At 40.1% G+C, this 21,605-nt stretch overlaps 1 protein-coding gene across 1 annotated transcript in view; it reads left to right on the top strand.

The window, feature by feature from the left end:
- FRK (fyn related Src family tyrosine kinase) overlaps positions 1-21,605 on the top strand; it is a 97,442-nt gene that overhangs the window by 43,549 nt on the left and 32,288 nt on the right. The window contains exon 2 of the mRNA XM_081530062.1: positions 15,400-15,521. Coding sequence (XP_081386188.1) covers positions 15,400-15,521 — 122 coding nt within the window. The remainder of the gene's footprint in view (positions 1-15,399; positions 15,522-21,605) is intronic.

A 21,605-nucleotide genomic window follows, 5' to 3' on the forward strand; every position in this document is an offset into this window, starting at 1 on the left:
TGGGAACTTGCAGCATCCTCAGCTCCACCTCAGGCCTGGGGGCATTCGTCCGGTACCTGCTCTGCCTGGCATTCTTATGCAGACTTAGGGGGTTGGAAACTGAGGCCCTGGAGGCAGTTAAAAGGCGCTGGTTGGTGTGTGTGTGGCAGAGTGGGTGTTGAGTGACAGCTTTCATTCTCTCAGACAGCCTCTCCTAATAGTTCCCAGGAGTGAGATTTTAATATACTTTTGCAACCGCCTTTTCCTCTAACTCTAAGCAAAAACAAGCAGAAAACCAATTTTCAGGTTCAGAAACATCCACCAGGGCTGGCGGAGCCTTCCTTTTGTTTCCTGACAAATAGCTTGTTGACACTGAAAACAAAAGGTGTATTTTCTGGCACTGCTTCTGGCTTTCCTTTTGACAAGAACCAGCTGCTCTATGGACTGTTCAGCTTCTAGCATTTCAAAGTCCAGTGGGTGGCATTTACGAAGGTTATAAGCTTCAGTTATTTATGCTAGGGTTATTATTGGTAATTGTTAATTATATCAAATTTTAGTGGGTAGCTGGGTACACAGGGTCAGATTATGGAAAGAGAAAGGAAAAGCAATGTTTTTTCTGACCTTTACTGAATTCTTTGTCTCATTCCTTGTCTGCCTGGGAACACCTGCTTCATTTAAGTCCCTAAAATGGCAGTGCAATTAGTGCACACCTGTGATGGTAGCTGCAGACACCCCCCCCCACACACACATATTTATACATCCATTTCCACACATTGATGTGTGTCTTTGTGCCACGTACGGATTAAGATTAGACAGAGATTTTGTTCTTCATTGTATATTTGCCAAATGTGAAAGATAATTTCTTTTAAACAGTTTGATTTTATAAGGATTTAAGAGATATCTATGAACAAATCCTACTTTCTTTATTCTACTATAATCAGAAATAGTACTTCTCTCCTGTGTATAGTTATTTTTCATAAAACGATACTCTTCCCGTTAAACAGATTGCTCACTTTTCTTTGTCTAAAGAGCCACTGCTTCCGACGAGACCCTTGGAGGATACTTGTAGCTCCCGGTGTTTTGCATTTCCATAAACATCACTGATAAACATGAGTGAAGTTGATGGGCATTGTTTGTTCTTTAATTAGAAAAAAAATCTGCTAACCGATCTTGGCCAAATTGCAGCTGAAAAATCTAGATATTGGCTCCAATCCTAGAGTAGATTATGATCTTCACTCATTTACTCCTCTCAAAGATGCAATTCAGTTTTTCTCCACATCTCTCTTTATTTTGATTACTTTGAGTTTAGGAACACACGGCAAAACCCTCTGGAATTCCACCTGCCACATACTGCTGCCTACTAAGAGTGATTCTAAAAATGCAATCTCCCTCTTCCTTCCTTTGCTTCTTTTTTCTTTCTCTTTTGCACATATCGCCTTTGAACACACTGTACAACTACTCATTTATTTTGTTTGTTGCTGCCCTTCCCCATTAGTATGTAAGATCCACAGAGGCAGGATTTCTTGTTCCTTCCATTCTCTGCTGTAATTCTACCAGCCTGAACTGTGCATGCACAGAGTAGGTGTTTGGATGAATTCTTGTCACTGTTGAGTGAAAAATGAATGAGTGGATGAGTTTTATTACGCTGGTAGACTGTAGTTATAGCTTTGTCACCAGTTCTTGTGTGAACCTGAAAAAAACCACTTAGACTTACTGAGGAAGATGAGTATTTTCTGTCATAGGCATCATTGAGAATTTAAAGAAACGACGGATCCATGTCCCAGAAAAATGAATATACTCATTAAAACACATTCACAGTGAATTTCAAAGATTTACCCGTGGACCCACATAAAAATTTCTTTCCAGCTTAAACTTCCAATCAACTCTCCTGTGTTGCTTCCAGAGAAGAACGCTTTCTTGTTCCCATACTCCATATTGTCATCTCTTAAATTTGTTCATTAAATAATTTTTAAAGTACAAACCAAAATCTTCTGTCATTTTTGCTGGTATGCCTCAAACTTAATACTATCCCCCATTTAAAATCTTAAGTGGAATATCTTATCCTCCCAATGAACTTTTAAAATTTTGCTGATGATCTGCTTCTCCCATGGAGTTAGTAGTTTCCACCTGCAATTACCTATAAACATCAAAGAACTGGTTTTCTTGTTTCTGCCTTTAATGGTCCCTCCCCCCTCACTGCTGCCAACCCAACCAACCTGCTCACAGACACCTTGTTGGTTCTTCAGTCATGCACATGCCCTTGCCCTTCATTTCTTTGGCTTTCTCATCTTTTCCAAACCTGTATTCAAAGTGTGTTTTCTTTAAGAAGGCTTCCATCATTGACTCGCTGTTAGTTGTTCATATCTCTGACAGCACCCCTTGGTGACTAAAAGTTCTTTTTGTTTGATCACTTTCTCTGAGTTGTTACTCAGTTAACATGATCTTTTGTCCCTCCCTAGATGCTCTACAATTCTCAAAGGAGAAGAAATGCACTTTTCTTTTCCTCTTTTGCTTTTTCATCTGTTCTTCATATACTTAAGTAAATATGACTGATATATTTCAGCATATAAAGCATATAGAAAATTATATCAATATTACCCTGTATGGTAACAAGAAGGTTAAGATACTTTAAAGAAGTTTACTATCTTTCATATGGGATAAAGAATTCAATGAAAGTGGGGGATGACACAGTGCATCATTGCGTGTTAAAATGATAAGTCCCATGGCTGAAAGGTAAACATGAGCCTCTGGTTTTGCTGCTGTCTATTCTAATAATGGGTACCTGTGCTGTATCAGTCACAAAATCTTTTGAATATAATCTCTGATATTTATAAAAAGGATATAGATGCTCCTTCTTTTTTTCTTTTTGTATGAGAAACTTGTTATCCAGCAAATGCAGACTGGCCTGCCAAATCCGAAACATGGCTTTATGAACTCATCCGGAGCAGGTGCGCACAGAGACCACCCCCTGATTAGACTCAAACCTCTGGTCTTGTTTTTTTTCCATGAAGATGGTTCTCAAAGAAAAAGTTATTTTGTAGCTTTTTAAAGAATACTCAGTGGTTTAAATAAAGTGGGTTGAGATAAATATCATTCATGACACTGGAAATTAAAATTCTATAAAGTTAAGTGAATTAAAAAGTTCCTTTTAGCTTTCTGTTTTGGAGTGAGAAAGAAAATGATTCATGAAGGAAGGTAACTATTTTTGAGGGGTAGGAAACTAAGTCACTATGAAATTAGTGACCCATATAACCATTAAGAAGAAACATGAATACCTCTAAGCTTATTCATGTAAGAAAGAAATCTGAATGAATATGTGAGTGTGGTGTTTTGTGAAGTAAAGCATTTCCTCAGGAATTACAAAATCAGTTTACTTTCTTTGGATGTGACAAAGATAGAAACTATTTAATGTTTAACGCTTTCAACTCTAACCCATATTAAAAACAGAGTACATGGGTTAAATTTTACACTTTTATTTCAGGCTTGATGATTGGAAATACCATCATATGTGTACACATTTTGTTTTTTATTTTAAAAATATTAACTTTTATTTCCTTTTACACTGTTGAAATGATTGGGAAGCAAAAACAGTGCCTTGAGACTGAATGCGTGTCTGAACTTTGTGGTATTCTTCCTAAACTTTTTGTGAGGAATTGCGTGCTTTTGATGACTAGACTCAGGGAAGTGGATTCAGGTTACAATCAGATGCTTTCATAAACACGTGGTACTGTACCTTCCTCAGTGGGGAAAGTACCAATTAGTCCACCTTACTTCCTCCCTGAGAAAATTCCTTCAAAAGTCCCCTTTCATGATGACTACAAAGGTGAACAATAGCAACAACAAAGCTTTATCAAAGGACCCATACAAGGAATTTCCTGATTTTTCTGTGACTGCAAGTCCTACCTCAGACACTGGATGTGACATTGTCACTTTATTACACATGCTTTTCCTGTGTGCAGCCCTGATATCCCTGTGTTTTGGAGGACAGAAGAGTCAGCCTCATTTTTGGTCTCTACATTCACGCAGAACTGTTCCCTTTGGCAGAAGAGAGTGGTTAGATTGGAATCTGTGGTCTGAGGTCAATTAACATTCGAATCTGTGCTGCGACTGGCCCAGAGCAGATAAGACCTCTTCCTTAAATGGTTTGCCCTCCACACTCTTTGGCAAGAACAAATAAAAGATTACTTGAAACACAGGCATTATGTTAGGTCCAACATTCAGTATAAATTAAAAGACTATATAAAATGCCCACATTGAGATACAATATGTTAACTGCTTCATCAGCAAGTATTTATTTAACTGCTCCAAAAAGCATATCTGGTGTTATCAGACTCAGTCTTTATGCCAGGGAGGTCTGCAGCCTCAGGGACTAGATCACAGGGACTAATCTCAAAATAAAAAATAACACTGTGCAGCACTAGCTTTTGTGTGTATCTTGCCAAAGCAGGGGAGTAGTGGCTGAGCACTGAAGGAATTTTGGGGAGGCAGGTTTAAGTGATGCTACCACTAATAGTGGGAAGAGGATGTGTTTAGCTGGAGCAGAATTGATAAAGGGAAGATAAGGCTGAAGAAATGGCTAGTGGCCACATGGAGGTGAGTTAATAAAGGTTTTACTCCATGAGCAAAGGGAACCCTTAAAACTTTTTAATGTGTATGTACTGGTGAGATGTACCAGGTCATGTTTTCTGATGATTAATCTAGTGGTGGTGGTGTGAGCAAGCGGTAGAGAGACTGAAGTGATGCACGTAAAACTTGTAGCCACAGTGCCTGGCTCCTTGTGTGTGATCTGGAAGCAGAAGCTATTAAGATTAAAGGTAGCAGTAAAACATTTCCATAGTCCAAATGGTGATGATGCATGGGACAAAGGTTGTGGTGGGGGAAATGGAAAGGAGGGAAAACTAAGAGAATACACTGAACAGTATTATTATTATCTTTTTGTCCTTATCATAATAGGGGAGAGGGGAAAAGTGACAGGGTTAATTACTGCAAGCCAAGAGGGATGCTGAACCAAAGGGAAGGGAAGAGGAGGGAAGGAGAAAGGACATGAAAATTACCTGGACCATAGGGAACTTTGATAGGGGCTTTCCTGGCAATATAACTGAAGCACAGATTAGTGCAGGCAAATCATATAGAACCTCCATAGCTTAAAGGGTCATGATTCCAAGCCGTAAGTACCATAAATGGCTAAATGTGGTTATGAATGTACCCTGCAAACTGTAGATATTTTGCAAAAATGTTAGTTTCACTGCTTCTCCCAAACCACACTGGTGGGGACAATAGGTGGTTTTTTATCCATAATAACCTGTGTTACCGTGTTGACAGCAATAAAAACACCCCTAACCTGCATTCCACCAGGGGAATCATCCCTGGGTACTTTCCCATGGATGGCTAAGCCAAGCTGATTTACCCATTTTCTTTTTTGATATTTTTGGGGAGGATACAAGTATTGGTATTAAAGATCTATTTTTTTAGAGTCTAGCTAGCCGTCTTTAGATTTTAAGGCTAGCCGTCTTAGTTGTTAGGGAGACATTGGGAAAAGAAATTATTTGTTAAATTTTTAACCATTAGCCGGAAGTTACTGAGGATGAGTGTCCCCTTTTAAAAAGATAGGAGGAAATTACCTCCATCTTATTGGAGTTGTGAGTGTCCTACTTTGGGCCAGTCAGTGAGGCAGCCGAGTAAATAGAATAAGACTCAAGTAAATGAAATAAGGAAACATTAATGGAGGTACCACAAGTATTCACAGGTTGATTTCCCTAAATTTTGATTGATATCTATATTATTTACAGGCTGGTATTCAGTAACACTGCCTAAATTTTGTGTTTTTTTTTTTTAAAAGACACATTCTATCTTTTTTGTAAAATATAGTCCAATTAATTACACTATAGCTTTAGTTAGCTTTATATATATTTATATAGCTAGCTTATAGTTATTGCTTTAATTTCATGCAAAGGTGGGCACAATAAGGGACAGAAACGGTATGGACCTAAGAGAAGCAGAAGATACTAAGAAGAGGTGGCAAGAATATACAGAAGAACTATACAGAAAAGATCTTCATGACCCACATAACTACGATGGTGCGATCACTCACCTAGAGCCAGACATCCTGGAGTGCAAAGTCAAGTGGGCCTTAGGAAGCATCATTATGAACAAAGCCAGTGGAGGTGATGGAATTCCAGTTGAGCTATTTCAAATCCTAAAAGATGACGCTGTTAAAGTGCTGCACTTAATATGCCAGCAAATTTGGAGAACTCAGCAGTGGCCACAGGACTGGAAAAGGTCAGTTTTCATTCCAATCCCAAAGAAAGGCAGTGCCAAGGAATGCTCAAACTACTGCACAATTGCAATCATCTCATGTGCTAGCCAAGCAGTGCTGAAAATTCTCCAAGTGAGGCTTCAACAGTATGTGAACCAAGAACTTCCAGATGTTCAAGCTGGATTTAGAAAAGACAGAGGAACCAGAGATCAAATTGCCAACATCCATTGGATCATCGAAAAAGCAAGAGAATTTGAGAAAAACATCTACTTCTGCTTCATTGACTACACTAAAGCCTTTGACTGTGTGGATCACAACAAACTGTGGAAAATTCCTCAAGAGATGAGGATACCAGACCACCTTACCTGCCTCCTGAGAATTCTGTCCGGTCAAGAAACTACAGTTAGTACCAGACATGGACTAATGGACTGGTTCCAAATTGGGAAAGGAGTACATCAAGGCTATATATTGTCACCCTGCTTATCTAACTCATATGCAGAGTACATCATGCAAAATGCCAAACTGGATGAAGCACAAGCTGGAATCAAGATTGCTGGGAGAAATATCAATAGCCTCAGATATGCAGATGACACTACCCTTATGGCAGAAAGCAAAGAAGAACTAAAGAGCCTCTTGATGAAAGTGAAAGAGGAGAGTGAAAAAGCTGGCCTAAAACTCAGCATTTAAAAAACTAAGATCATGGCATCAATCCCATCACTTCATGGCAAATAGATGGGGAAACAATGGAAACAGTGAGAGACTTTATTTTCTTGGGCTCCAAAGTCACTGCAGATGGTGACTGCAGTCATGAAATTAAAAGACGCTTCCTCCTTGGAAGAAAAGCTTTGACAAACCTAGACAGCATATTAAAAAGCGGAGACATTACTTTGCCAATTAAGCTGCATCCAGTCAAAGCTATGGTTTTTCCAGTAGTCATGTATTGATGCGAGAGTTGGACCATAAAGAAGGCTGAGCACTGAAGAATTGATGCTTCTGAACTGTGTTGGAGTTGGAGTTGGTGTTGGAGAAGACTCTTGAGAGTCCCTTGGACTGCAAGGAGATCAAACCAGTCAACTGTAAAGGAAATCAGTGCTGAATATTCATTGGAAGGGCTGATGCTGAAGCTGAAGCTCCAATACTTCAGCCACCTGATGGGAAGAACTGACTCATTGGAAAAGACCCTGATGCTGGGAAAGATTGAAGGTGGGGGGAGAAGGGGACAACAGAGAATGAGATGGTTGGATGGCATCACCCACTCGATGGACATGACTTTGAGCAAGCTCCGGGAGTGGGTGATGGACAGGGAAGCCTGGTGTGCTTCAGTCCATGGGGGTGGAAAGAGTCAGACACGACTGGGACTGAACTGAGCTGAACTGATTGCTTTAGTTAGCGCTTTTGGATTAGCAAAAAGGACTACTGCCACCTGGTGGCGGATGGCCTAGTCGAGACTGGACAGGCAGGACAGAGAGGTCCGTTCAGACTCGGAGACCTAAGACCCCATTCACACGTTCACTTGTGTTCTATCATTTCCTCAACTTGTCCCTTCAATCAGTTCTCTTAAAGTAAGTGCTATTTATTAAGTGTGAGTGTGGCCAGGCATTGATCACTTTACACACATGATTTTCCTTAATCTCAAAACAAGACTGCAGGGTAATGATTATTAGTCCCATGTACAAATGAGGAAATACAGGCATAACTTCCCAGTAAGATGCTGTAGCTCTTACTTCTCATTACACTCTGCCTTCTGATGTGCTGCTGAGTACATTGTCCTTCTGTGATGCAGTTTTGACACCCTGGTGTCATGTTTGATCTTCCCTCTGTTTCATTGCTCATCCACTTTCACTCATTCCACACTCCTTTGAGATTTTTCTTGTAGCTTTCAATTCTAACTGCCCAAATTTCTAGTACAGATCTTTATAACATGAAGTTTTTTTGTAGCATATACCTGATTGACTTCTTTCAACATTATTTTGTAAATAAATTGTAAAATGATATAACTGCATCTTATTATAAACATCCAAATTACAGAGAAGAATGCAGAATAAAAATTGAAAATCCTTTGCCATCAATTTTTATCTGTCACTAATCTCCAAAGAAGTAAGCATATATAATTTTTGACTTGTTGGCTTTTGGCATATAAATAAAACTATAATATTCCTAGTACTTTACAATTCACCCTTTCGTATCCAGCAATATGTCTTGCAGCTCTTTCTATGTCAGGGCTATATAATTTACATACAGTAGACACTCAAGTGTTTGCAAAATAAATCTTAGATTTCAATTACATACTCCTTTTGTCTAAAAAAATATTGTACTTTTTGCTCCATTTTCATCTAATTGAAGTATTTTTCTCCAAGGCTATAAGTTACTATGGAGCTCCTCTTCCTTTTGGTTAGTCTTAATCAAGGTCCCTTTCATGGCGGATAAGGCATAGTAATAAAGGTTATTTTCATTAAATATCAATAAAATGTATATGTGTGAGTGTGTGTAGTGTCATTTGATTGGATAATTATTCACATGTAAGTGCCAAATCTAACTTATTCTCAGATGTCTTATTTGAATTGCTAATCTCTTTACTGTTTCTGTACCGCAGTAGTTCTCAGTCTTTGGTGTGCATCAGATTTACTGGGGGACAAGTTATTAAAATCCAGATTGTCGGGCCTCACCTTCAGACTTTCTGATTCAGTAGGTATGACGTAAAGCCTGCAAATTTCCAAGTTTCCATGTGATGCTGACCCACAGTTTGAGGATCATGCTCTATAAGACTCTTCTTTGATGTTTTATAACCTCTTAGGGTTTCTTGATTTCTTCTTGGCATTCACTGTTTGCCGCACATAAGAACTACGGCTTACAGAGAGCACTGAAAATGGCTGCGGTGGATGTACTCTTCCAGAATGCGGCCAGCAAGGGCTCTGAAGGCAGAACTGAGGGGAATGACAGTTCTGTCCGAGGCTCAGATCACAAATTAAGGAACAATTTCCACATGTGCAGAGGGTGGAACAAACTATCGGTTGCCCATTAGTCTATACAACAGCATACGCTCTAGTGATCACAATCTGTAGCAGATGCATCATCTTTGAGTATGGAAGATGGCATTATAATGCCACTGCATCCAGAAAACTATTTTTATTCATTTTCTTCACTTCTTTAAATATTTACTTGTTTTTTGGCTGTGGTGGGTCTTCATTGCTGCACAGGTGCTTTCTCTAGTTGTGAGGAGTGGGGGCTACTCTCTAGTTGTGATTTCTCATTGCACTGGCTTCTCTCGTTGGGGAGCACGGGCTCTAGAGTGCGTGGGCTTCGCTAGTTGCAGCACACGAGCAGAGTAGTTGCAGTTCCCAGGCTTTAGAGAACAGGCTCAGTAGTTGTGGCACGCGGGCTTAGTTGCTCCAATGCATGTGGGAATCTTTCCAGACCAGGGATCAAACTGGTGTCCCTTGCATAGCAAGGCAAATTCTTTTGAACCAACAAGAAAGCCTCATTTTCTTCACTTCTTGATGGTAGCTCAGCCAAGTCAAATTCCAGATATTAAGTGAGCTGATACATCCAGTTAAATATTGGGATGGTCAAAAAGCTTGTTCGGGTTTTTCCACAAGATGTTAGGGGACCTGAAAAACTTTTTGGCCAACCCAATAGTTTCATGTATTTCATTGTTATTATCGATTTTTTACTGGTGTGATTTGCCTTGTAAAGTGATTGTCCAAGAATCCAGAGTGGGTGAGACAGAAGTTCCTCTCTGCAAATGTAGTAAAATGACCATAGCTTTAACCATTTGATTTACAGAACTGTTTGCTTATATGTATATTGGGCAGAGAAAACATGTCATTTTGTAAACTTGATTATCCAAAATACAAATCTAATGCTTGCATGTAAAACTTACATAATGGAGTGTTATTCTTTAGAAAAATGAGATATAGGAAATATAGTTGTACTTCTAAGAATTTAATCTGCAAGATAAATTATAATTCTTATAGAGGTTTACATATTTACATTTGGACCAAACATTTTAATGTTACCAAATAATTAATGCACTAGAAATCAGGAAAATGTATGGGACTGATCAGTATATTTGATCCATGTTGCTTCTTTGCTTGAAATATTTGTCTGAAGAAATTTTGCCATTGCTGGAAATGGAGTCTAAAAGGAAATTGCCTGAGTACTTTAACTATCAGTTCAGTTCAGTCGCTCAGTAGTGTCTGACTCTTTGCGATCCCATGGACTGCAGCATGCCAGGCCTCCCTTTCCATTGCCAACTCCCAGAGCTTGCTCAGACTCATCTCCATTGAGTCGGTGATGCCATCCAACCATCTGATCCTCTGTCATCCCCTTCTCCTCCTGCCTTCAATCTTTCCAGCATCAGGGTCTTTTCAAATCAGTCAGCTCTTCGCATCAGGTGGCCAAAGTATTGGAGTTTCAGCTTCAACATCAGTCCTTCCAATGAACACTCAGGACTGATCTCCTTTAGGAAGGACTGGTTGGATCTCCTTGCAGTCCAAGGGACTCTCAAGAGTCTTCTTTAACACCGCAGTTCAAAAGCATCAATTATTCGGTGCTCAGCTTTCTTTATAATCCAACTCTCACATCCATATATGACTACTGGAAAAACCATAGCCTTGACTAGATGGACCTTTGTTGGCAAAGTAATGTCTCTGCTTTTTAATATGCTGTCTAGGTTGGTCATAACTTTCCTTCCAAGGAAATTCTTTTAATTTCATGGCTGCAGTCACCATCTGCAGTGATTTTGGAGCCCCAATAAATAAAGTCTGTCACTGTTTCCACTATTTTCCCATCTATTTCTCATGAAATGATGGGACCAGATGCCATGATCTTAGTTTTCTGAATGTTGAGCTTTAAGCCAACTTTTTCACTCTCCTCTTTCACTTTCATCAAGAGGCTCTTTAGTTCTTTATTTTCTGCCATAAGGGTGGTGTCATCTGCATATCTGAGGTTATCGATATTTCTCCTGGCAATCTTGATTCCAGCTTGTGCTTCTTCCAGCCCAGTGTTTCTCATGATGTACTCTGCATGTAAGTTAAGTAAGCAGGGTGACAATATACAGCCTTGACATACTCCTTTTCCTATTTGGAACCAGTCTGTAGTTCCATGTCCAGTTCTAACTGTTGCTTCCTGACCTGCACACAGATTTCTCAAGAGGCAGGTCAGGTGGTCTGGTATTCCCATCTCTTTCAGAATTTTCCACATTAGCTTTCACTAAGTAGACATTTATCCATAAAAATCTATGTTTTTTTTAATGTGTTTGTTTAAACTTTATATAAATGACATTATAATGGTATGGGTCATTCTTGAACTTCCTTTTGTCCCTCAACAATATATTTGCTTTAACTCCCATATAGTAATCCATTTTATATACATAATTAAGTTTATTTATCAGTTCCCCTGAAGTGGACATCTAGGTTGTTTCCAATTTTCAATGTGAGAATTCTTTAGTAAATGTTCTTGTGTTATATTTCCTTGAGCACATAGAGTATACAACCTAGAAATGAAATTAAGTAGTATACAAATATTCAGTTTTACCAGGTATTGCCAAATGCTCTCTGAATGAATTGTGCCAATTACCTTGCTACCAGTGTTAGTACTCTTGCCTGGAAAATCCCATGGACGGAGGAGCCTGGTGGGCTGCAGTCCATGGGGTCGCGAAGAGTCGGACACGACTGAGCGACTTCACTGTCACTTTTCCCTTTCATGCACTGGAGAAGGAAATGGCAACCCACTCCAGTGTTCTTGCCTGGAGAATCCCAGGGACGGTGGAGCCTGGTGGGCTGCCCTCTATGGGGTCGCACAGAGTCAGACACGACTGAAGTAACTTAGCAGCAGCAGTATTAGTATTATATAAAGGTTCTTGTTTCACATTTTTCCCAATGTCTGAAAGTGAAAGTTTTAAATTTTTTCCAGCCTGAAAAGTGAAATCGCATTTCATTTTTATATTTAAATATTCTTAATATTCATAATTACTGGCAATAGATAAAGGCTGTACTTCCTTTCTTTGTTTTTTTTTTTTTTTTACTGGTTATTAGGTTTTTCTTTTCTGTCATCTATCAAGTATATACTATGTCAATTTTTGTCATAGTATGTACTGTGTCTTATTTAATCTTTTAGTGGCTATAGATCTCTATATAATCTGAATAGTAATCTTATTCTTGGTTATATGCTGTGCAAGTACCTTTTCCAAGTCTGTGGCTTGTATTTAAATTTTATTTCATGGCAATCTTGGTGTTGTTAGTTTTTAGTTGTGATGCAATAAATATCATCAGTCTTTCCCCTTAAGGCTTATATGTCTTCCTTTTATTTTTGCATTGTTGAGGAACACTTCCCTACTCCAATATCCTCAGAACTTTTTAAAGTTTGCTTTTTATATTAGGTCTTTAATCTATGTAAAATTATTGTGTATGCTGTAAGTAGCATCAATTAATATTTTCATATGGATTATGAATGGTACCAGCATCATTTATTGACTAATCTGTACTTTCATCACTAATTTGTATGTTTGGTTCTGTTTGAGTTTTTAATTATGTTCCATTATTCTATGTACTTATTTATGCAGTGATGGAAAATATACATTTCTATTTTTCTATGAATTTATTCCATCTCCACCTTGGAACATTTCCAATCAGTTCAGTTCAGTCACTCAGTTGAGGCTGACTTTTTGAGACCCCATGGAGTGCAGCACGCCAGGCTTCCCTGTCCATCACCAACTCCTGCAGCTTGCTCAAATTCGTGTCCATCGAGTTGGTTATGCTATCCAACCATCTCATCCTCTGTCATCCTCTTCTCCTCCTGCCTTCACTCTTTCCCAGCATTGGGGTCTTTTCAAATGAGTCAGTTCTTAGCATCAGGTGGCCAAAGTATTGGAGTTTCAGCATCAGTCATTCCAGTGAATATTCAGTCCAACTCTCACATCCATACTTGACTACTGGAAAAACGATAGCCTTGACTAGATGGACCTTTGTTGGCAAAGTAATGTCTCTGCTTTTTAATATGATGTCTAGGTTGGAACATTTCCAAGCCTTTTATAATTTCAGCTGGGCAAACAATAGTCTATGGATATTAATTTGGTTCCTGTTATTGAATCAGTGTGGTAGTCATTAGTGTAGTCTACCCAGTGTTTCCAAGTTTTCTGCCTTCGAGGAAATAGTAGTATTGCATTTTCTCTTTGCATTTAGGCATGAACATACAACTCATTTGTCCATAGGCTCATTCTTGAGCAGAAGTTTTAAATAGAAGCTCCAGAAGCCAGCCTGTGATTTGCCACAGTTTCCAATCCTGCCTTCCTGGCCAGTCATGGAAGCATGGAGATGGAAATTCTTTGGTAGACATAGAGATGGATGTAGCACAGATGAGCTTCAGTGGATGTGCAGCTGAGTACAAAATAAATCTCTGTTGTTGCTAAACCACTGAGATTTTTGGAGTTTTTCACTGCTCTAACATAATCTGGCATCTCCTGGCTAATACAGTTAATATTATATAATTTGAAATTTGATGATTAGGAAAATGGTAAACAAACATCTTACTTCTGTCAGAAGGCAATTATATTTTAATGTCTTTTTTTCCCAACTTCTTCCACTTCTTCTTTCAATTATATCACCCTTAGTGCACTCAGACTCCCTGATACCTGTGACCTCTCCAAACAATTGGAGCCAGTTTTGAGGGCCTCTCCCAGCCTGCAGTTCCTCACTCAGCCTGTATATTTTCCCTCAAGCCTACACTTCCTTTTGAGTGCTTATATTTTAAAAGATGATAAACTGGAAAGATAAATGTTTTACCTAAAATCTTTAATGATAAACATCAAAATTATGACCCCATAGTGAAAGTTTATTTGTGAAAAGCTGGCTGTCTCAGTTTCCTCTTTATCATATTGGTGTCTACTGACTTGACATAGGTTTTAAGCTGGCTCTGATATTAATATCCGTAATTCTTTGCTGGAGTTGAGCACATTCACATTTATTGACTCTTGTAGTTCTGGAATGTTATGGATAAAAGGGTAAAGATAAGTGGAGGGGACACTGAGAAAATACTACCCAGGCAGAAGTATATTTTTCATATAATCTTTCCATGGATGAAGGGGCTTCCTTGATAGCTCAGTTGGTAAAGAATCCACCTGCAATGCAGCAGACCCCAGTTCAATTCCTGGGTTGAGAAGATCTGCTGGAGAAGGGATAGGCTACCCACTCCAGTATTCTTGGGCTTCCCTTGTGGCTCAGCTGGTAAAGAATCCAGCCTCAATGTGGGAGACCTGGGTTCAATCCCTGGGTTGGGAAGATCCCCTGGAGAAGGGAAAGGCTACCCACTCCAGTATTCTGCCTGGAGGACTCCATGGACTGTATAGTCCATGGGTTGCAAAGGGTCGGACATGACTGAGTAACTTTCACTCACTCACTCCATGGATGAAAACTTCCTTCTAAACATGCGAAATCATCTTACATTACTGGAGGAGTTGACAGTGATGGAGATGGGGAAAGGTGGAAATTAAAGCCCAGAGAGGGACTTCCCTGGTGGTCCAGTGGTTAAGAATCTTGCCTTGCAATCAGGGGACATGGGTTTGATCCCTGGTTGGGGAACTAAAATCCTATATCCCACATGCTATGGACAGCTAAGCCTGTGTGCTGCAAAAGGGAATAAAAAAAAGAAGAAGCAGAAGAAGAAAAGCTCAGAGAATTACATTTGTGACTGTTCACAGTTTGATGTGAAATATATGAATCCCTGTATTGGAATGTTTGCCTCCTAACACCTAGGAGGTGTTAGGAGAGTTAGTGGACTGTCTGATGGTGATGATGAGCAATTTTGGATCATGGAGCATGTCAGGCTTAACCAAGTGTTGGTAAGCCCACCTTGGAAGCTTTGTATTTGACAGAAAGTGAATACAGGATTTCTCAGACAGAATGCACGTGTGAGAAAGGATGTCATAGCAGACATCACCCAAATTCCTATTTAGTAATGTATTAAAGACTCCTGATGAGGATTGAAGACATCCAGAAGAATCATGTCAAGTATTGAAAGCTACCATTTGTACCTGATATAGTTTCACTGAAGAGTATCAAGCCTCTGTGATATTGAAATACTTTATTGCCAAACTTCTTCCTCCTTAAAAAGAAATGAATGTTGATTGGTTAATTAAAGTTTATCTCTCTCTCTCTCTCTCTCTTTAGGTGGTTCTTTGGAGCAATCAAGAGAACAGATGCTGAAAAACAACTATTATATTCAGAAAATCAGACGGGAGCTTTTCTAATCAGAGAAAGTGAGAGTCAGAAAGGCAATTTCGCCCTTTCAGGTATGGGAATTGTTCTGTGTGATTTAAGTATGGATTTAAGAATCTGTAGTCTTGTCCTTCTGTGTGAACATGGACATGTTAATTTTAACATGTCTTATTTATCTTCAGAATAGTACCAACAATAAATGCACTGAACCACTCAAGAGTAATATAAAAATTAGCAAAAAAAATTTCTATCTATGGTTAGAAGTATCTATAAATAGTTTCGAATACATACTCTAGGTATGAAATGAAAACTATATGGATCTGCCTGTGTTTTCGCACTTTTGCATTATCTACTAGCCTATCCTTCTAGAGAAATGATAAGCAAGAAGCAGAGTCTAAACTTGTCAGAATTGATCTTGTCATAATGATTTTTTTTTTTTACATTTCATTTGTGTTTGCCTGATAAATAGAAAGTGAATTGAAATCCTGAATGCCAATGCACTTAATTAACCCATGACTTGTAACATTTGGTCAAATGTAGTTTTCCAGCTAAGAGTCCAGTATGTGTTTGCTTTATAATATCCTAGAAGACAAGAAGCACAGGGGAACCTCAGAGTTAGCTTTAAGCATTACAGGTGCTTATATATTAGGTAGTCATCAGTCAAAAGCAAGATTAGATGTTTTAGATCTTAGTATTAAAAATATAGAAGAAGAATATTTCCATGAGGAAAACACAGGAAAAGTAGGATTACTTGAGTCATATCTTTAAATAATTCCCAGGCTACAGTGACTGTTCTGAACATTTTCTAAGTAGAATATTATGGAACAAAGCAGCTTTATAGGCTTGGAATAAAATTACAAGGATATTGGCTGTTATGTGCTGAGAATACTCTAGCGCTTGCCAATGGATTTAAGAAGGTTTGTAGGCTCTACTTGGAGACCAGCATATCATTATAGATTCCTTTTCAATGAAGTCAAGCCATTTAGAGTCTTGCAAACAAATTATCTGATTGCTGTATATTCGCTGGGGGGCAAGTAAATGCAGACCTTTATGTTCTGCTGAAAGGGAAATTTTCTCATTAGCCAGAAGGAGGGTGATACAGGAGAAAAACGGGGAAAATAGGTCTTTGATATATCTACATTCAAACAAATGAACGAACAAGCCAATTGCTGACTTTGATTACCACTAACGATCTTCAGGTATATCAGTCCTGAATTTATTTCTTAGTGCAGTTGTCTCCTAATCAATCTGAATTGATGGTCTTCAATTTTGCTGATGGTTGTGCCACTAAAGGAAGGCAAATAATATCCCTTTTCTATCTCTGTCTTTCCCACATGAGTTTTCCTTCAAAGTATTGTCTTTATTCCTCTGGCAGCAATGGTTCATAGCTGTCAGAGAAGAGCTTCATGAGGGAGCGTGATTTATTGACGCTGGGGCAGGCGCTGAGAAGCAGCAGCCCGAGGTTGGGGTGGGTGCTGATCGGCTTGTTGTGATCCTGGCATGGCTGTCAGCTCTTGTGAGCTCTGCGTTGATCTGGGGAGCGAGTCAGGGCCGTGACACCTCTCATAATGGCATGACACTAATTAGCTGTGAATTAGAGCAGTGCTTTTGGATATTACATGTTATGTGTGGTAGCCAGAGAATCTGTCTCCATTAGATGGATGACAGGTAGTTTTAGTGGCCTTACTGTTATTTGTCATTGGTAGAGAATTGTTTTTCTGATGAAAAATATAAAATTCTGACTGCATGTCAACTGGTTCGGCTATTTCTTGACTTCAATCAATTACTTTAAAGGAAATGATTATTGTTATTGCCATTAATATTAATTTGATGTTTGGTGTCCCATAAGCACTTATATTATTGTTTAAGGTACACTTTCAGAAAAATACACCTTGAGGGCTAAAAAATGACTTTCAGGTGAGTTTTTCAGAGAAAACATCTTATTGCTCATAGTGATTTTACTTTAGGTAACTCTGCATGGGGAAATCTCTAGAGGAGAAGAGGGAGTTCCAGATTCATTCTCAGTGAAACCCTTTCAAGAGCAGATGATACTAGACTGAAGACAGTCAAAAAATGACCACCCCAAAGACATGAGACAAAAGGGTTCATCACCAGTACTCAGGTTGATGCATCTAATAGCTGATATCATTTTTTGTATTGTCTATTTCTAGAGCAAACGTTTGAGCGCCTACTCTGTGCCAGGCCTTTGTTAGGTTGAGGGCATCAAGGAGAGCAGGGCACAGTCTCAGGAGGGTTATAACAAGGCTGTCTCATTGTGAGATGAGAGAGGGCAGGGGCCAAGTCTAGGAGAGGGTGTTAGGAGGGTTTCACAGAGGAGGCTGCATTTGTGTTCCGTTTGTGTCACAAGGTAGCAGAGTGACAGTGATTATTTCTGGCAAGGCCAATGCACAGAGTTGTGATATGTCTGGTGTTATGTGGAATGGAGGGTGGGAAGGGGGGAGGATAGTGCAGATGTTTGTGTGTGTGTGTGTGTGTGTGTGTGTGTGTGTGTGTGTGTGTGTAGCAAAGTTGGAGGAGAGCAGCAATGGCCAAAAATGAGCCTGAAAAGTTGGAGCTAAACTGTTCAGGGCCTTGTATACCAGCCTGAGAAATGTGGACCTTTTTCTCTAGGTTCAAATATAGAAGGAGATGTTAGGTAGAAAGTGCCTTGGGCTAAACGTTGGTGGCAGTGTGGAAAACAGAATGGGTGAACGATTTATTGGTAATGGTCTGGGGAGAAGGGTTTCCTTGGTGGCTCAGATGGTAAAGAATCTGCCTGCAGTGTGGGAGACCGGGGTTCGATCCCTGGGTTGGGAAGATCCCCTGAAGAAGGAAATGGCAACCCACTCCAGTATTCTTGCCTGGAAAATCCCATGGACGGAGGAGCCTTGTGGGTTACAGTTCATGGGGTAGCAAAAAGTCTGACATGACTGAGCGACTTCACTCACTCTGGAGAGAAATGATGGGTAAACACAGAAGCATCACTGCTGCTATCTGAAATCACAGGTGTGAGGCAGCAGAGTCAGTCAGCATTCCATGGAGTGGGGCCTGGGAACCTACAATTCGCCAGCTGCACTAAGGCTTTGCTTGTCTCCAGAAGTCGCACGGCCTCTCTGTTACTCTCCTTTTTTTATGGGGCAAGTGCAGGAGTGGCCTTAGGACTCTCGAGAGTAGCCTGAGTTTGTTGTTGTTGTTCAGTCGCTAAGCCATGTCTGACTTTTTGTGACCCCATGGATTGCAGCACACCAGGCTTCCTTCACTCCCAGAGTTTGCTCAAACTCATGTCCATTGAGTCGGTGATACCATCCAACCATCTCATCCTCTGTCTCCCCGTTCTTCTCCTGCCCTCAATCTTTCCCAGCATCAGGGTTTCTTCCAATAAGCCTGTTCTTTGCATTAAGTGGCCGAAGTATTGGAGTGTCAGCTTCAGAATAAGTCCTTCTAATGAATATTCAGGCTTGATTTCCTTTAGGATTGACTGGATTGATCTCCTTGCTATCCAAAAGACTCTCAAGAGTCTTCTCCAGCACCACAATTTGAAAGTACCAATTCTTCACTGCTCAGCCTTCTTTATGGTTCAACTCTCACATCCATACATGACTATAGGAAAAACAATAGCTTTGACTATATGGATGTTTGTTGGCAAAGTGATATCTCTGGTCTTTAATATGCTATCTAGGTTTTTCATAGATTTTCTTCCAAGGAGCAAGTGTCTTTTAATTTCACGGTTGCAGTCACCATCCACAGTGATTTTGGAGCCCAAGAAAATAAAATCTGTCACTGTTTCCACTTTTTCCCCATCAATTTGCTATGAAGTGATGGGACTGGGTGCCATGATCTTAGTTTTTTAAATGTTGAGTGTTAAGCCAGCTTTTTGACTCATCTGCTCCTGTGAGCACACCAAAACTGCAACTAGCTGTTGACTATCCATCAACAGGAGGACGTTGGAACTCACTAAAAAAGATACTCCATGTCCAAGGACATAGGAGGGCGCAATCACATTAAAATCACCCGCCAGGTGGGCGACCCACAAACAAGAAGAACAATAACACCAAAGAATTTCTCACACTGTTGCAAATGTTCTAGGCCCCACATCAGACTTCCCAACCTGAGGATCTGGCAAAGGGACTGGGAATCTCCAGGGAATCTGACTTTGAAGGACAGTGGGATTTGATTACAGAACTTCCACAGGACTTGGGGAAACAGAGACTCTTGGAGGGGACAAACAAAACCATGTGCGCACCAGGAACCAGGGGAAAGGAGCAGTGACCCCACAGGAGACAGAGGCAGACCTGCCTGTGAGTGTCTGAGGGTCTCCTTCGGAGGGGTGGGTCGGTAGTGGTCTGCTGTGCGGACAGGGGCACCGGCAGCAGCAGACCTGGGAGGCGCATGTTGGCATAAGTCCTCTTGGAGGTCCTCTTTAGCTCTGCCGTAGAGCCTGTGGACTCCAGGACTGGTTTGCCTTTCCAGGAATGGGTCGCCTCAAGCCAAACAGCTAACAGGGAGGGAGCACAGGCCCACCCATCAGCAAATTGGATTAAAGGTTTTCCGAGCATGATCCTGCCCAGGAGAGCAAGATCCAGTTTTCCCCACAGCCAGTCCCTCTCATCAGGAAACTTGCCCAAGCCTCTTAGCCTGATTTTGGATATCAGCTATTTGCAGGGTGGTTTGGAAAGCCCAGCTCCTCTGGGCTTTGGCACTGTGGGAAATTGTAGCTCCTCTTTTGTGGAAAAGGAGACCATAGGACCTGTCAGAAGTATAATAGAATTCAGGTGCAGCCCTTCTTACTGTTCAAAGGGGGCGGTGGGGGGACAGGCCCAGTGGGCCCAGTATCATACAGTTTAGAAGGAGCTCCTGGGGCTTTTTGCTAGAGAGTTCTGTTTGTCTCTATCAGTGATGGCTTGAATCAGGGCAGAGGTTTAGCAAACAGAGGATAGGGCATGGAGGTGAGAAATATTTAAAAGATAAAGCCAACAGGAATTGGTGGCTGATCAGAAATGAGGTAAAATAAGGGAGAATGCATAATCTAGGGTAAAACTGTGATTGGGGGAAGCTAGTCTCCTGAGCCACGATGAAGTCCATGAGAAGAAATACTTAGAGTAGAAAGAAGAGTGAACCAAAGAAAATAAGTTTCGAGGTGTTTAAAGCAATTGCAGGAGGACATATCTCTTTTTTAACTTGTGTCTGCTGAGCTGAGAACTCACTGTGATAGATCATATTCCCATGGAATGTGCAGCACTTTTATAATAGTATTTTGTTATTGCTTTGAAGCCTGCTACCTACTCTTGAGAATATAAGGTAGGTCTCTGCAGCAACATAATTTAATTTTAAAAATAAATATACTAGAATTTTTAGAACCAAAGTATCACACAAATAGCAGAACTGCCTTTATAGAAAGGATATCACTTTATGTGAAAGGCCGTAGCTGGGGCAATTATTATGTTCATTAAGGGTAGCTTCGATACTTGGAAGTGGCCAGAATCACTGGAAGAAATTTCTGAATCATATGGCTGATTAACCTGAGTGATACCATGGACTTCTAACTTGGTAAATATTTCTGCATGCCTTATAAATTCATTCTGAAGGCAATTCAAAAAATAATGGGAACAACAGCAGCTTCATTAGGGGAGAAGTGCACCCTTTCATGTTGACCTTGCGTGTATCCTTCATGTTGAACTTACATATTCAAAGATTCATTTAAATTTATGAGTTACTCTTTCACTGTACGTAAAAATGTGCTTTTCAAACTAGGTTGTACACTCTTTGAGCCAAAGCAACATACTTTTATTGCTTCTGTTTCATGCTTCTTCTCTATCTCCATAGTTTCTAGGACAGTTTGTAAAGATGGTAGATGCTCAAACGCTCACGTCTTTACTCTGTCATCTACCAGCAGCAAAGATAAGCAAGGCCATTGTCACTTTTTTAAACCTCTGAGGTCTGGACCATGTAAGATCACAAATAATCCTATATGCTGTGTTTCAGACTTATTTTAGAAAAAAGACAGCTTCTCACCTTAACAAATTAGTTGTTTCCAGGTAATAAGACTTGTAGGGAAGACAGAATTGGAGAAGGGTATCGTTGGCATTGTGGCCCTGTATCTCTCTGCCTGGCTTAGAATTCAGACCCCAACTCACTTTTCACTAACTGCTGAGATACCA

The sequence above is a fragment of the Giraffa tippelskirchi genome, chromosome 9, assembly GCF_054371585.1.
Source record: "Giraffa tippelskirchi isolate mGirTip1 chromosome 9, T2T-mGirTip1v1.2.pri, whole genome shotgun sequence".
Taxonomy (NCBI): Eukaryota; Metazoa; Chordata; class Mammalia; order Artiodactyla; family Giraffidae; genus Giraffa; species Giraffa tippelskirchi.